The sequence below is a fragment of the Trachemys scripta genome, chromosome 9 (genome assembly GCF_013100865.1).
Source record: "Trachemys scripta elegans isolate TJP31775 chromosome 9, CAS_Tse_1.0, whole genome shotgun sequence".
NCBI classification, from domain to species: domain Eukaryota; kingdom Metazoa; phylum Chordata; order Testudines; family Emydidae; genus Trachemys; species Trachemys scripta.
The window spans coordinates 88,970,125-88,986,548 of NC_048306.1; the positions used below are offsets into that span (position 1 = coordinate 88,970,125).

The 16,424-nt window shown below is 42.6% G+C and overlaps 1 protein-coding gene across 4 annotated transcripts in view; it reads right to left on the minus strand.

The window, feature by feature from the left end:
* The window catches only part of PLD1 (phospholipase D1), a 123,476-nt gene that overhangs the window by 62,399 nt on the left and 44,653 nt on the right, over window positions 1-16,424 (minus strand). For 3 of the 4 annotated variants that reach the window (XM_034780858.1, XM_034780859.1, XM_034780861.1), the window contains 5 exons: window positions 11,538-11,723; window positions 10,039-10,166; window positions 9,558-9,703; window positions 8,515-8,623; window positions 7,975-8,040 (listed from right to left, as the gene is read on the minus strand). In XM_034780858.1, coding sequence (XP_034636749.1) covers window positions 7,975-8,040; window positions 8,515-8,623; window positions 9,558-9,703; window positions 10,039-10,166; window positions 11,538-11,691 — 603 coding nt within the window. In that variant the 5' untranslated portion in view covers window positions 11,692-11,723. Of the gene's footprint in view, window positions 1-7,974; window positions 8,041-8,514; window positions 8,624-9,557; window positions 9,704-10,038; window positions 10,167-11,537; window positions 11,724-14,384; window positions 14,406-16,424 lie in introns of those variants that run through there. The other variant, XM_034780860.1, reaches the window with a different exon arrangement.

Consider the following 16,424-nt stretch of genomic DNA (forward strand, 5'->3'; position numbering starts at 1 on the left):
ATCTTATGAGAGGAGAGTGGAAGAGCTTGGCTTGGTTAGTCTAGCAAAAAGAAGGCTGAGTGGGGATACAATTGCTCTATATAAAACATACATAGGGGGAGAGGTGTAAAGGCCAGGGAGGGTGAAGAATTATTTAAGCTAAAGAACAATGTTGACAAAAGAACAAATGGATACAAACTGGGCATGAACAAATTCAGGCTGGAAATTAGAAGAAAGTTTCTAACCAACAGAGCAGTGAGGTTTTGGAACCGCTTTCCAATAGGAGCTGTGGGGGCAAACAATTTAGTTAATTTTAAGAGAGCACCAAATTGATGAGTAGGATTGTATATCAGGGTTGCTTGTGATGGTGGGGGAAGAGCTTGGCAGCCCTGGGGCTCATGTACAGTTTATGTCTTATGGTCCTAAAAGCTCAGGCTTCAGGGCTTTAGCCAGCCACCTGTAGAGGTCAGGGAGGGATTTCCCCACTTTCTCTCCCTGCCATGTATTTCAGGATTGTTGTTAGCTTTTGTCCCCTTCTTCTGAAGCATCAGAGATGGCTACAGCTGGGACACTGGACAGGGCAGACCTGTGCTCTGAGTAGCACTGAGCATTCTATTTCTCTTTCTCAGGTGCTTGGCTGGCTGGTTCTTGCTCACATGCTTAGGGTCTAACTGATCACCATACGTGGGGTCAGAAAGGAATTTTCCACCTGGGCCGATTGGCAGTGACCTTGGGGGTTTTCAGCTTCCTCCGCAGCAAGTGGGTATGGTCACTTGCCAGGATTACCTGGGTATGTTTCACTTAATCAATTTCCTGACATTGCTGGGGCTCAAGCACTGGTGCGCCTCTGTCCCTCCTATTCTCTGCCTGTGTCACGTAATAGTCTAGTCTCCTGTGGGCTGTAATATTTCAGTCTAATTCCAGTTGTTGGGTTTAGTGTGGGTGTTGGTGGCCTGGGATGTACATAGCCTTGGCAGAATCTGATTTTTATAATTTTGACAGATAATATCAATGTTTATTTTAAGCATTTTTTTTAGATGTTTACTGATGTAAATGGTCACAGTTATGTGAAATTATGGAGGGCATCAGACAATTATTTAGTGACAGCAGATGTTGAAATTCAAAAAGTTAAAGTTTTATAAATTATTAACACAAAGAGTCAACATCACATTCAAATAGTCAAAGTAAATATCCTTCAATCAACAAATTGTACTTGCTTTTACTATTCATTTGCTAATCCATTTTAACAAGCCTAATTCAAAAGGCTAAATCAATGGATTTTGACTCTGATAAGTTATCAAGCTGCACTATTCTTATTTTATCTATCTGTATATTACGATTATTGGTGGAAATATTTTTTTCATCGGTCTGCATTTTTGTTTGAAATTCATGTGTACCAACATACACCAATACAAATCTAATCTTTCCAAACCAAGATATGCAGGAGGTCAGATTAGATGATCTGGCTTTAAATTCTATGACTCTATGATCAGGGATAGCACAGCCTCAGAGATGAGTCAAAAGGCTCCTATTCTCATGCATGGCCATGTAGCCCAAGGACACAAACTAGCTCTTAGTAGAAGTCAGTATCTGTATACTTGATTTCCTGCTTTTCCTATGATTCTGTCATTTTTATGAAGCAAAGAGAACTAATTATATCATGGTTTTGAATTCACAAATTCTCACTATCTGTCCTGGGTAAGGAAGAAGAAACAGGTTCTGCCATCTATGAATAGTCCATTCTTTTCTGTGGGTGAAATTCGGCACAGCCTGTGCAAGGCCTATGTACCATTTAAAGCCCTTTACATGGTGCTTAAGTTGAGCCTCAGGCAGTCTCAGCTCTGGGGACAAATTGAAAAGTGCAGAGGATCCAGCCTCTGATAATCAGGCCCCTTCAGGCCTCTCAGATTGGGCACCCAAATACCAAAGCACATAAAATCACTAGCCACTTATGAAAATCTTGGCCATTTGCTCTGAAAAGAAACTAGGTTGTTATTTGGGGAACATTTAGTAATGAGAAAATGAGAGACTAACTGTGCTCAAAGAAGGAAAAGAAAAACAGGTATGTAGGAGAAATTACCACTCAGATGGAAACGTAACAGTTTATTTGCTTAACTTTATTGCCTGGAACTGCCAGATCAAAGGCAAATATTGTTCAACATTATAGCTGCCAGTCCCCTCCACCCAATCAGTCCTTAAAATGGTGTCCATAGTAACACAAACACAGAACCACATTCCTCTCTGACTGGTCTGCACCTGATGGTAGCCAAATACGAATGCCATATGAGATCCTTCAGGACAAACTCAGCCCTTGAGTAGGTCTGTATGTGCACAACGTCCAATGAAATCCTATGTCCTGTGAGAGCATCAGAAGGCAAAGCCTGGCCTTTTGGCCCCAATCCTAACTCCTATGTTTCTTTTTATGCATGTGAGTAGTCACACTGGACTTCCATTAGATTATTCAAATATGTAAAACTAAGCAGGTAAGTGTTTGCAGGCCTGGGGCTTCAATATGGAAAAATCCTGTAGATTACAGGAAAAGTTATTGAATGGAATGGAAAAATATGATTATGTGATATCATTATCAATATTATTATTTTGTTAAATACTTTTACTGGTACAGTGCCTTTAATCTGAGGATCTCATAATTCACAAAGAAAACTGAAATAGAGGATAGTAGGATAGCAGTACCCTTTCATCTCCTTTACATTTGAATTCTTACACTACCCAGCTGTTGTTGTGGTGACCGGATATCCCACTCAGGTTTCACAGCGATCTGTACCAAAATATTTTAACTATGAGATGAGGGCTGAAGTTTCAATGATATTGTAACAAGAGGTGGGGGGAAAAAACAGACATAGCAGATCAGCTGAAGAGCAAATGAGCTATGAAAAATGAAATAACAGCTGCAACGTGGAGACACAAGACATTTTAGCCATCTTTTTTTCCCCCTGCTGAACCAAGCACTTATGATATATTTATGCAAGATTTTGAGAAAAATTGTTCAGATGAATTTGCCTTTTTAAGTAGGAGTCAGCAGCTCCAAAGTCTGTTTTTCATTGCAGCTCTAGTTTTTTTTAAAAAAATGATAAAACAAATAGTTCACTAGTAGCTCTGGCAACATAATAATACACTACATAACAAGTGCTCAGAACAACATTGTTCTAGGACAGTGTTCCAATTTTATCATACACAGAAAAATTGCTTTATACTAAATACACATATAAACATTATTCTTGTCTTATTTTTTATTTTATTTTTTATTTCATTTTATTATTTGCTACAGTCCTGTAATCAGATCTGGCAGTGTGGGGCTCTGTATGGCTGCTGGGGTCTGCCCTAGCAGATCTAATTGCAAGATAAGAGCCTTAAATAGCAACCACAGTTGGGTGTGTGAAGTGTTCTTTAATTGTATAGCTGTGAAACTCATTCAAGGCTTATCTTGTTGCACTGGATTAATTTGAAGTGTAATTTTAAACTGATTTTGTAAAGCCAGTGCAAAAGGCTGCATGGACAATTATTGGTTTAAACTAGGGTTATTTTGGAATCTTTTAACTATCAAGCTCATATATGTCCTGATCCAAAGGCAATTAAACTCAATGGAGTCTTTCCATTTAACTTCAAATCAAGCCCATAGAAATGGCTTTATAAGGTGTGACGAACTGGGACTGTTCTTACTGTGGTCTTTGAATGCTGACAGGGAGTGTGGCTAGGATGGTCTGCGTTGGGGGATGGGAGACCGACCGAGGGAAAATACCTCAGCATGTAATGTGAGAACCCAGGAAGGGGTTAGAGGCCAGGTGACACTTTTGCCCGGGAAACTGAACAAAGGCTGTGGGAGGGGTCGCTGAAGGGGGAGTTTTTCGGGAGCTGGCTGGTGATATGGCTGGGAGGCAAACGGGGCTCTGACCTCCCAAGGGGGCTGGGGTGCCCTGGGACCCCAAGATGGACCTAACTAGGGGGGATCCTGTTGTCTGAGCCTGCAAGACCTGTCTTGGACTGTGTTCCTGTCGTCTAAATAAACCTTCTGTTTTACTGGCTGGCTGAGAGTCATGGTGAATCGCAGGAAGCCAAGGATGCAGGGCCTTGTGTCCCCCCACACTCCGTGACACAAGGTATTTGAGCCACCCTTGCCCAACTTCCCCAATTACACCTCTACCCCGATATACCGCTGTCCTCGGGAGCCAAAAAATCTTATCGCGTTATAGGTGAAACCGCATTATATTGAACTTGCTTTGATCCACTGGAGTGCGCAGCCCCGCCCCCTCCAGAGCGCAGCTTTACCATGTTATATCCAAATTTGTGCTATATCGGGTCACGTTATATTGGGGTAGAGGTGTACCTGTATCTGATTATCATGATGTATCTGATTATCATAACAGGCAACGTTAACTATACCCTCAACTAGCTGCCAGCTCCATGTTGAATACCCTGCCACAACAGCAGACACACAAATATTCCATTAAGAAAAATTTGAGGAGACAGTTATGAACTTTCCCATTCCGGGTTACATAGTCAAAGAGCGCAGCCCTTGTTACATCACTAAACAATGTTTAGATGCATACTATTTTCTAGTTTGCAGGCAAAACATTTAGACACGAGTTGTATATTCAACACATTACGTAAGTCTCTTTACATCCCACAGTGCTTCATAGCCCTGAGCTCCTCAATAAGGGTGAAAAGAGCTACAGGTTAGGTTTGTCAGTGTCATCCAAGCTGAGCCAATTATATACAAATGAACGAAACACACAAGCCACAAATACACAATAAAAGCATATCCGGAATGAATTGAATGGAATTGTTCAGATCAGTTGTTAAAACACCTCTAAGGGGACTGGATTAACAAGAAGAGGATCCTCACAAGATTCAGGGGGCAATAAATCACATGGGTCATCTGGCCTTTATGAATCACTCAAGTTAGCCCCATGCCTGAACTTGCAAAGAATTCAGCTGGAGACATCTACTAGCCAAAGATCTATCTGGACCTCAGCCAGAGGACTTGCATAGCCTAACACACTGGAGCCAAAATTTGCACATGCAGCAAAACAAGCAGCACATCCCTCCGTTTTCAAGCGACACACTTTTTCAACACAAGAACAGCGACACACCCGTACTATTGTAAGGACAGATGCCAGTCCAAGGTGAACATCAGAAATCTGCAGCTTTGTCTCTGGTCTGAGAATGATAATCTTAAATAAATTAATAAATGTTTTGTTCCCAGCATCTCTCTTTCCCCATTAACTGCATCACCTGTTGCACTGAGCAGTGCAGCCAACATCACAAGGCAAGTTCTCACTGAGTGCTTGACAGAAGTCAAATCCATTGAAAGCCAACCAATACTCTAAGAAGGTACGTACAGAACAATATCGGTCTCTGCTGGTCAGGGACAAAATGGAGCTGTGACGTTGCACTCCATATGTTTTATGGAAATATGCTTATGAGTGTGAATATAATGTAACTGGAATATGCTTTATGCAAAAGATCTCTTGTAAGGTATCATAACAAAGGTTATAAACTACTGAATATATTCCTCCTATTTGTATGCATGTATCATTCTTGTATCTGAAGCTAAAAATATGAAGTATAGCTCTGAGGTCCTATTGTAATTATGCAAAGTGTGGGCCATTAATGGTGGTTTCGAATCTTGATGGCTCCCATTGACTAAGACAATTGGTTGTAAATGGTTTATTTACCTACAAGCCTTCCTGTGTACCTGTGGGCCAACCTAGGAAGAATGGAGACTAGGGGTCTTACAGTGACATTTGACCATGTCACATGATATTGCAATTCATCTTAATCCTTGTACTTTTCCATTGATGAGGTGGGGTGGGGACAAGCACAGAAAAAAGATTCCCACCTTGTGTCAAAGCTATAAAAGGGGGTGGAGCAGGACAAAAGAGGCTGCCAGTCATGAGAAAACCCCTGCTTACCACCTGAGATGTCTGCTGGATCTAACAAAGACTGTACCAGGGGAAAGGATTGGGCCCAGACTAGGAAGGAGTCTAGTCTGTGAAAGAAGCTTATTGGAACATCTTTGAGGGTGAGATATTACCTGTAATCAGTTTCTTAATGTGTCAGGCTTAGACTTGCGTGTTTTGTTTTATTTTGCTTTGTGACTTACTTTGTTCTGGCTGTTATTACTTGAAACCTCTTAAATCCTACTTTTTTTACTTAATAAAATGACTTTTGTTTATTATTAAACCCAGAGTAAGTGATTCATACCTGGGGGAGCAAATAGCTGTGCATATCTCTCTATCAGCGATATAGAGGGTGAACAATTTATGAATTTACCCTGTATAAGCTTTATACAGAGTAAAACGGACTTATTTGGGGTTTGGCTCCCATTGGGAACTGGGGGTCTGGGTGCTGGAGACAGGTAACCTGCTGAGCTATTTTTAGTTAAAGTCTGCAGCTTGGGGGGTGGGGTGGCCCAGACCCTGGGTCTGGCTTTACCTGCAGAGAGCCCACGGTGCAGATGATGCATGTTTAGTATTTTTTCCCCTAATGCCCTGTCTCTGGCATTATAATATATGGAGATATACCTATCTCATAGAACTGGAAGGGACCTTGAAAGGTCATTGAGTTCAGTCCCCTGCCTTCACTAGCAGGGCCAAGATGTACGAGCTGCGTTGTTAGATTAGTGGACAATATCAGAGAGATCTGACAAGGCAATGCCTGCACACAGGACAATGGGAAAATGGATCCAATGCCATATACTCTGAATTAAATCTCCCGCCTCAACATATGCCACTGTCCACAACAGCAGAGCTTCTTTAAATGGCAGCCAGTTCATTTGTGGTGCAGATTTCACACTGATACATTTAGCATAGGCAACATTGAAACAACAGTACATATATCAGAAGGGTAGCCGTGTTAGTCTGGATCTGTAAAAGCAGCAAAGAGTCCTGTGGCACCTTATAGACTAACAGACGTATAGAGCATGAGCTTTTGTGGGTGAATACCCACTTCTTCGGATGCAGCCAAAGAAGTGGGTATTCACCCACGAAAGCTCATGCTCCTATACGTCTGTTAGTCTATAAGGTGCCACAGGGCTCTTCGCTGCTTTAACAGTGCATATAGTGAGCAGATATACCCCCTTAAAGATGTAAAGTTGAGTCTATGTTTCTGTCTTATTTTAAAACCAATTGTACTTAATTGTTTTGTCTTGCTCAGAAGGATAAACTCCCTCTGCTTATTCAGTAAGTTCTGCAACAAACCATTTTTTGCTGATGATACAGAAGAGAAGTAATAAATCCACATACAATTATGGCCTCTAAAGTCTCCTCCAACTAGCCGGTGAGAAATTTGGATAGTCAATGAGGTGAAACTCCAAGTACATAACATGGCTTTCAGGAGATACATTCTTGCACAATATGGGCCAAATTTTGGATATAACGTGAACCATCTGACTTCAGTGAGGTTTCATAGGAATGAGGGAACATATAGATTACCACCTCCCTGTGGGGGGAATGAATTACTTGGGGAAGCCAAGGTGCCAAATTCTCTTCTTATTAACACCAAGACAAACTTGCTGAAGTCAATGGGGTTGTAAGGGATATAAGCCAAAGCACGGTTTGGCCCTATAAGGTTAAATTTCCAAGATTCCCAAAGTGAAGGTAACATCTGCCACATAGCAGAGACCCCAATCATTTAGGCATTTGAACCACCAACCAAACATCTTAAATGCTGGAACCAATCAGAAGCCGGTTGTATTACATGTGTAATGAGCTGTCTGCACAAGACTGCCCTTAACAAGCAGGTTGTCACAATGTGTTGTAGCTGTGACACCCCAATAGCTTGATAGTATAGCATTTTATTTGGTTATAATCAGATTTACAATTGGACGTTGGAGAAGATATTTGCCCTAATAAAAATGGCTGCAAAATGCTTTTAATATACCTCAGAGAAAACTACAGCATTTATTTCTCACAGTTAAATACTTATATGTGAAAAGAACATTCATTTGTGGCTTAAGCCATTGTACACACTACTTACCGTTCCATGGTAGTTCCTGTACATGGGCATTTTTAAGATCTTTGTCAAGTAGTCTTCCAGTTGTTTCTACAATGCAAGCATGAAAACTTTAGATACGATGTAGGGATTACTATAAAAATCTTATTATATAGCTACAGGAAGTCATGAAGAGAATAAAAAGAAGCCACCGACTGAATGAAAAAATATATACATTTACACACACATGTAGCACACTCTCCACTGCGCCACAATATCCCAGCAAAGGGGAAATAACTCAGATTGTGGCAGAGTGCTCCTTGAGGCAGTCTCTTCCACTTTCTGAGCAGGGACAATTTGGCTCTAAACTTGGCAGAGTTTCAGTTCACCAAGAAGAATTTACTAACAAAACAGAAGGCATGTGAACTTGGTCAGAACACAGCGCTGCAAACAAGCTGGTCCCCAGTAGTGAAAGTCAGAAAAATCCCAAGAATAAGATGGACAGCACAACACGTCAACAGCCTGTCTTCTACCAGCACACCCACATCTCTGAACAAAGTATTTAGAAGAAGAAAGGACATTTACTCTTCTACTAGAAAAATGTTCTTCTCGGACCATGTTCTCAGACGTGCGTGGCAGACTTGGCATCTGCCTCGCTTCTCCCCTTTTGACAGTTTGTCTTCTAACTGTGTGACTGGAAGAAAAAAAAATCCCAGATTATTTGTCTGATCAGTAGAACGTTAGCGTCTTTTCCTCTGACACAAGAGTCCTGATATTCTAGTTAAAACTTTATTATAAAATGAGGGACACGTAGTGAGTAAAGATAAGGGGAGGCATAAAATTGTCTAACAAATCACTGTGTACAAATCAATTCAAACTAAAATACAATGCAAAAAGCAGAGCATATTCGGCCAAATTCTCCTTTGATGCAAATGGCCATGGATCCACTGACTTCAAATGAGTTTTGCCTATTTAATCAGAAGAGAATTTGGACCATGTTATTGGACCATTATGTTTCACTAATCCCTTAGCCTTTCATATCTCTACCCCACCAAAATCCTTACTCTTGTTTCCTCGACTGCCCCCTAGCTTCCTATTGTCTTCCCATGCCAATCTCCAAACTATCCTTTTGTAACACTCCACCACTCAGGCCTCTTTCCACAACTCTCTTTATGTTTGGAGCTCTGTCCCAGTCCTTGGGCCCAGTCCTACCAGCTGCTGCGCACCTCATTAGAGTCACTGGGAAGGAAAATTGAGAGCACTCAGCACTCACAGATATAAGCTCTTAAAGGTAAGAGGCCATATTGTGCTATACATTTTTAAGCACAATGACCCAATGATTTCGATGGGAAATTCTGCTTAAAAACTGACTGCACAAAATGTCCCACATGCCTTTTACATCTTGCAAGAGAAATCATTGGATCATTCAGATTACTGCTGCTTACTGATATGTTGATTTTGAGCCTGATTCTCCTCTCATTTATACCAGGATAAATCAGGAGTGAATCTTGGAAGTCAATGGAGTTACTCCTGTGTACTACAAGGGTAAGAGAGAATCAGGCTTTTCGCTTCTTTCTAATGCAATTTGGGCCTTGAACCATATTTGTAAGACTGCATAAAATAGTTACCTCCTTGTAGGGATAGGAATTCGTATGAAGGCTTTGTATCTCAGCAGTTCCCTGTGGAATTCTTGAAAGTTCTTGAATTTCCTTTTCACTTGCCATGTAAATTCCCCATGTGTGAACTCAATAGTGTAAACATTTGGACTTGGTACCTACAGGAACGAATAGCACCAGAGTTTCAGTACTCAATGGGTAATCTTCTAGCATTAAATCCTCTAGAGTTTATCATTTTTTATTTAAAGGTATAGCCATTCCTTATGACTTTTAGTTACAATTTTCATTAGACTCTAAACAGAACAGGCAAAGATTATTCATATTGTCCTTGAAAGAGTTATTCCCAGACAGACGTATTCATATTTTCTAAAACCCACTAGCTGATTTACAGAAAGTTAACTTGTAAGTGATGTGTTAACATGGTAATAGGAGCATGAAATTAAAAATGGACTTGGGATTTAAAACAATGTTCCAATAACATTCATGTTCTGACCTTTTTTGTTGAGGTAAAGCGTTCTACTTCCAGAACTCGGACTTTAATCGGACATCCAGTTAGATATGTCTGTATATGAGGCTCTTTGAACCCTTGAGTGTTATAAATTGCAGAGAATGGGATGCCCACTGCAAATGATCATAAAATAGTAATTAGCTTAACACTATTTTAAACTATGAATAAGACCGTAATAGCTAAGGGATAATGTAACAAGTTAATAATGATTATATAAAATCTTGAAGTTCTGTAGTCTTATTTTTCCCCAATGCATATCATGCCTATTAAAACCTATTGCACCTCAGCTCATAGAAGCCTTCACATTAAGTCATCTGACTTGAAGAGTTCAAATGCCAGATATAGCACTTTCTTGTCATAAAATAGGGTCAATGGTTACCTGGAGAAATACAGTAAAACCTCAGCAGTTTGCACGTAGGGAAGCAACACATTCCATAATTCATGCACGAAATGAGCAACCTCACCCATCTCTTCAGCAAAGATTTAAGAGCAAAGTGCTGTGATGAGGTCTTCTATCACTAAGTCTTCATCCATGTTACAAAATATATTACAGGATGTTTACTGATGTATTATGAGGTGTTATCAGGAATAATTAAAATTAAATTACACTTGTCAAATAAGTGAACAAAAGGGTGTTTTGTGTAGCAAGGTTTTTTGGTGGGGGCTATTTGTGTATGTTTGCAGACTTACTCATTCATAAACTTTGGCAATTTGCATCAGGTCACCCAGGTACTAATGGAAATAGTAGGCAAGACAAGAAGCAGCGTTTTGACAATTTCAGAGTAGTTTGTAAGTATTATTTTAAAGAGTTCTGAAACAGCTAAGTGTCAAAAATCTCAAGTAAATTAGAAAAAAAAAACATTAATCCTGTTTAAAAAACAATCAAACAAAAAAGCCAACCTGCCTTTATTAGATAGCTAGAAATGCATAGATGATAGACAGACAGGTGCAGTGATGTGCAGCTGCTGTGCCAAAATGAAATGAAGGGTTTATACCTTAAAACACAATAAAAGAAAGGATATCCAAATTAAATCTTAAAGTTTAATTAAGGCCTGATCCAGAGCCTATAGGAACCAGTAGGAGTCTTTCCATTGATTTCAATGGGCTTTGGCAAATTTCTTATGGCTCATTCCTGCTGAGCAACTCCTACGAGGTACTTTGAATCCTCAAATCCAGGTTTGATCCTTCATGATGCTGAACACCCTCAACTCCCAGTTTAGGTTGAGGGCATCACTTCGTTTTTTGTAGGCGTCACAAAGTACTTTGCAAGATGGCGCCATCACTTTAAAGGTTTCACAGCCCTAAAGAACCAAGCACAGTTTCACAAGGCCCCATCAGAGCTTCAAAATCCTGGCCCACTCTCTCACTCTCCCCACCCACACTCCCTAACACCATCAAACTGAAAGCTTCATCTTCGCCTCAGCTGCACTGCATTGCTAAATCCTAGTGGGACATATGGCGAAAACAGATGGACACTAACTCACCAGTTGTTTTCGGATCATTTAACACGTCAGCATCCACCTCTTCCCCCTCAAAGTGGAGCTCCCTGGTGTCCAGGTTCTCTATTAAATTGCTCATGTCTGCCGCAATTTTCTTCAGCGCCGAGGTATTTACTCTTCTTTCACTGCTCAGTGACATCTTAAATGCTCGCTCACCAACAACACAGGGGGCTGTTCAAGGGAAGGGATCAGCATTGTTATTGTTTCTGCATCATCTACATGATAGGTTCAGGTATCAGAGGGGTAGCCATGTTAGTCTGAATCTGTAAAAAGCAACAGAGGGTCCTGTGGCACCTTTAAGACTAACAGAAGTATTGGGAGCATAAGCTTTCGTGGGTCAGAACCTCACTTCTTCAGATGCAAGTAATGGAAATCTCCAGAGGCAGGTATAAATATACTTGCATCTGAAGAAGTGAGGTTCTGATCCACGAAAGCTTATGCTCCCAATACTTCTGTTAGTCTTAAAGGTGCCACAGGACCCTCTGTTGCTTTTATGATAGGTTCAGGTGGATGCAGGGGAATCTATCTGTGGTTAAGGGCCTGGTGTGTGGAGACCCCTGGCTTCCCCACCGCCTCTGTGGCAGCATAGTTCAAATGGACTTGTAATCTTGGATTCCTCCAATCTATCATAGCCTCTGGAATGCCCTCTACAGGCACACTACAGCACGCCTGACCCCTGTGGACACAGAGGAGGACAATTTCAACAGATTAGGGAGGGCTCAGCAGAAAAGTGAATGCAGCTTCCAGTTGGAATGGAAAACTTCCCTTTGATTTCAACGGCAGCAGGAGTGGGGCCCCAGGACATTTCCATTAAAGGTTATGTGTTTCCCATTTGAAATACTGATGTTTTAACTATGAGGGCGTCACCAGGATTGGATGTCACTTGGAATACGTCTACACAGAATCTGGGAGCAAGCCTCTCAGTCGGGTCAACAGATTCGCGCAAGGGCTCTAAAACTGGCTGTGTAGCTTTTATGTTGCAGCTTGGGCGCTCAAGCCTAGGGAGGGGGCTGTGGGCTCCAGCCTGAGTTGCAATGTAAAAGCACTGCCTACTACACTGCGATCTTTAGAGCACTAGGGCAAGTCCCACTAGCATGAATCTGTTGACCCAGTCTGGGAGGCTCTCTCCCAGATGCAGTGTAGACATACCCTTAGAAGCACTCTCTTGCTCGGATTTTAAATGGAAAGCAAACAGTGAACTTGTTCAATCAGCACATCGCTCGCCCGCACCGCTTCTCGCCGCCCCCATTGGCCCGGGACAGCGAACCGCGGCCAGTGGGGGCCACGATCGGCCGAACCTGCCGTGTCAGCAGGTAAATAAACTGTCCCAGCCCGCCAGGGTGCTTACCCTGGTGAGCCGCGTGCCAAACGTTGCCGACCCCTGTTCTATGGCCTCCACTCTCCTAGTATCTGTGCACAGGACCGGCCTTAGGTGTGGGCCACCCAGGCAACTGCCCAGGGCACCCAGTGGTCAAGGGGGCACCATGCAGCCGTGCAAAGGTGCATGCTGCTGGTGTAGTATCAGAAGCTGCTTCCTGGGGGACTTCCAGATTTCTCCCTGCTTCCTCCCAGTGGAGGAACATTGGGGGGGGGGAAGTGGTGACCCACAGATACAGCTCACCCCCCCAACATTCCTCCATGCCCCCAGAGGGGATTGGGAGGGGGAGCGAGAAGCAACACCGAGTGCTCGATGCATACTGGTCACTTTCTGCACCTGGGCTGTGCTGTGAGGCGAGCATCAAAAGCTGCTGCTCTCTGCCCTCCCCTTATGCAGCCTGGGTGGGGAAAGTGACCTGGATGCAGGGAACCCCGACGTCGCTCCTCGCCCCCCCTCACCCCAGACACCTAGGGATGTGCGGAGGAACAACGTTCCAGGGGAGAGCGGGCAGCAATGCCAGCTGCTCCATGCATCCAGATCAGTTTCCCCACGTGGGCTCAGGAGGAGAGTGCAGGGGTTAGGGGTGAAGAGGGTGCAGGAGAGGCGGGGTGAAGGGGGTGCAAGAGCTGGGAGTGCAGGAGCTAGGGTCAAAGGGGGAGTGGGAAGCCCACAGGGACCAGGGGCAATGGGGGGGGGGAGGTGCACCAAAATACAAGTTTGCCCAGGGCGCCATTTTCCCTAAGGCCAGTCCTGTCCGTGCACCTCACAATCTTTAATGTATTTATCGTCCCAACACCGTTGTGGGGGAGGGGGGGGGTTGGCAGTGCTGTTATCCCTGTTTTACAGATGGGGGACCAAAGCACAAAGAGACTATGGGTACATCTTCACTACCCACCGGATCGGCAGGCAGCGATCGATCCAGCAGGGGTCGATTTATCGCATCTAGTCTAGACGCGATAAATCAACCCCCGAGCACTTTCCTGTCGACTCCTGTACTCCAGCTCCGTGAGAGGCGCAGGCGCAGTCGACAGGGGAGCGGCAGTAGTTGACTCACCGCAGTGAAGACACCACTGTAAGTCAATCTAAGTACATTGTAGCTGAAGTTGCGTAACTTAGACCGATCCTCCCCTCCTCCCAGTGTAGACCAGGGCTAAGTGACGTGCCCAAAGTCATACATGAAGTCAATGACAGAGCAGAGTCCCAAGTCACAATCTAGTATCCTAGCCACTGGACCATTGTTCCTCTCTAAAGGGCTTGTTACAAGTTACACAGCACTTAAGTAAATCTCTTCATTGTTAATGAGCCTGCAGGAGGTTACACCTAGTGCTCTTTATGTTAGTGGAAGAAGCAAGTGGTGAGCAAAGGAAAAAACAGCATCAGAGTCAGGTCATCTAAAACTAAGCAGCGGCATTTTGGAAGACGTTTCCTGCAATTATGACTAATGTACTCCCTACCTCCTCATTCCTGTTAGTAACTTGAGTCAGTGGAAAATCTGGAGAAAACGAGACATGACACAAATCTAGTAAGATCTTACATCACTTTTCGTTGCTCATGGGTTTGGTTTGGTTTTTTAAGATTTATTTTCCCTTGGCCCTACTGTCCAATTTGCAACCCTCATTAAGGTTCAGCAGGGCTTACCCACATGAACAAGCTCGTGGCTTCAGTTGGACTTCTTGTGCGAGTGCAGTTCAATATGATTAAAAGTTGCAGGATCAAATCCCTTGTCCTTAAACACAGTTATGTTTAACCCCAGATAATACCCTCCTACATATCAGCATAATAAGAGTCCCATCAACCTTTGTATGACTCCACCATAAACACACAGCTTGACAACTACACTGAAAAGGCTCAGTGACAGATTGTCAGCAGGCGTGAATCAGAGTGGTTTTAAGTCTCATTTATACCAGCTGAGCATCTGACCCCCTTCAAAGAAATGATTTAGAAGAGTCACATGTCATTTCTGCTGTTAAATTTTGTACAGAATTGTTTGCTTGAAAAGGGGAATTTGTAACTTTTGGAAATAATTCACTTCACCTTTTAAAACAATAACTCATGTGTTTAGATGCTTTTAAAGAATATTTGTTACTGTCTTGAAATAAAGGTAATGCTATGTAATTCTAAAAAATAAAAGGATTGGTTGTGTCAGAAAGCAATTCCATGCAGGTGGAGCCAAGAAACACAGGGTCAGATTCTCCACTCAGTTACATCAGTGCAAATCCAGAATCAATTCGGTTTCATGAGTGTAATAAAAGCGTGAAATCAGGGTCAGGCCTAGCGTATCAGTTCTTTGTGAGTGATTTTTAAGCATGTTAGTGGTTCTGACACCTTCCAATCATCATGAAGCCCCTTATGTCACAGTGGCAAAGAGTCCTTGACTGGGCTAAAAGGGATGACACTTTCGGCTAGTTGTAGATTCACTGAGGACTCTCATAGAATTGTCAGATACCTTTCTGTAAACACACACACACACACACACACACACACACACACAAACACACCTCTCTGCCCCTTTTATCCAAGGAAAGGAAATAAAAAGTAAGATTAAAATGCAAAGCTAGGAAACCACCCATTTTCATCCTCTATTCTACATCACTACACAGCCTGGCCTTTAATGCAAGTTCTGCATTAACGTGAAGAACAATGCTACAGTTTTCCTTGACCAGATGCAAAGGCAACTCACTTGTGCCCAGGAGATCTACATTTTGTCTCCTGGCTCCTTGCATGCCTCTGCCTAAGCATTTTGTATGGTATGTAAACCACAGTCACAGGAGATTTCCTTTCAGCACTGAGGACAGGTATGCCGGAGTCTTTACAGCCGCAGTTGACAGCTCTTTCAAACCAGCCGGAAAAGTGTATTCGATTAAATTTCACCCCAGTGACTCCAGTGGAGTTTCACCATGTGTGTGTTTGATGACTGGCTCTATAGAATTGTAAAATTCCAAATGCTTCCAGATCAGAATATACATGGGTCTCCAGTGTGCTCACCTCACCAGACCAATTACTGACATTCCAGAATAACAGGGAGAAGTTTATAAGTGTGATTTCATATTGAATACAGGACCTGATACTGCACCGCTAATGTCAGTAAGAGCTTTGCTTAGGCTGGTGGATCAAACCTACAAGAGAACAGTATATTTCATTTCCCACCCCACTACCATTATGCTATGCAATTATTTTACTAGGACATTGCCACTTCTAGCATATGCATGCCATTAAGGGATGGCCACTAGCAGCAGAACACTACATATTGATTCTATCTGCATTTATATCTGGAAAGGAAATAGAATTTTCTTCAGTCTGAAAAGATGTGTTTTATCCTTCTAAGTTCAGCCCAATGAATCATGATGGCAACTGGGCTTGCAAAAGAGCAGGGTTTGCGTGGTAAAAGTTAATACAGACACAAATAATGATTTTCCATCATTATCACCTGCTGTGGTGATAAAGACTTGATGAGAAGAAATGGCAAACAAGCACCTTAGAGATTATGTCAAGGA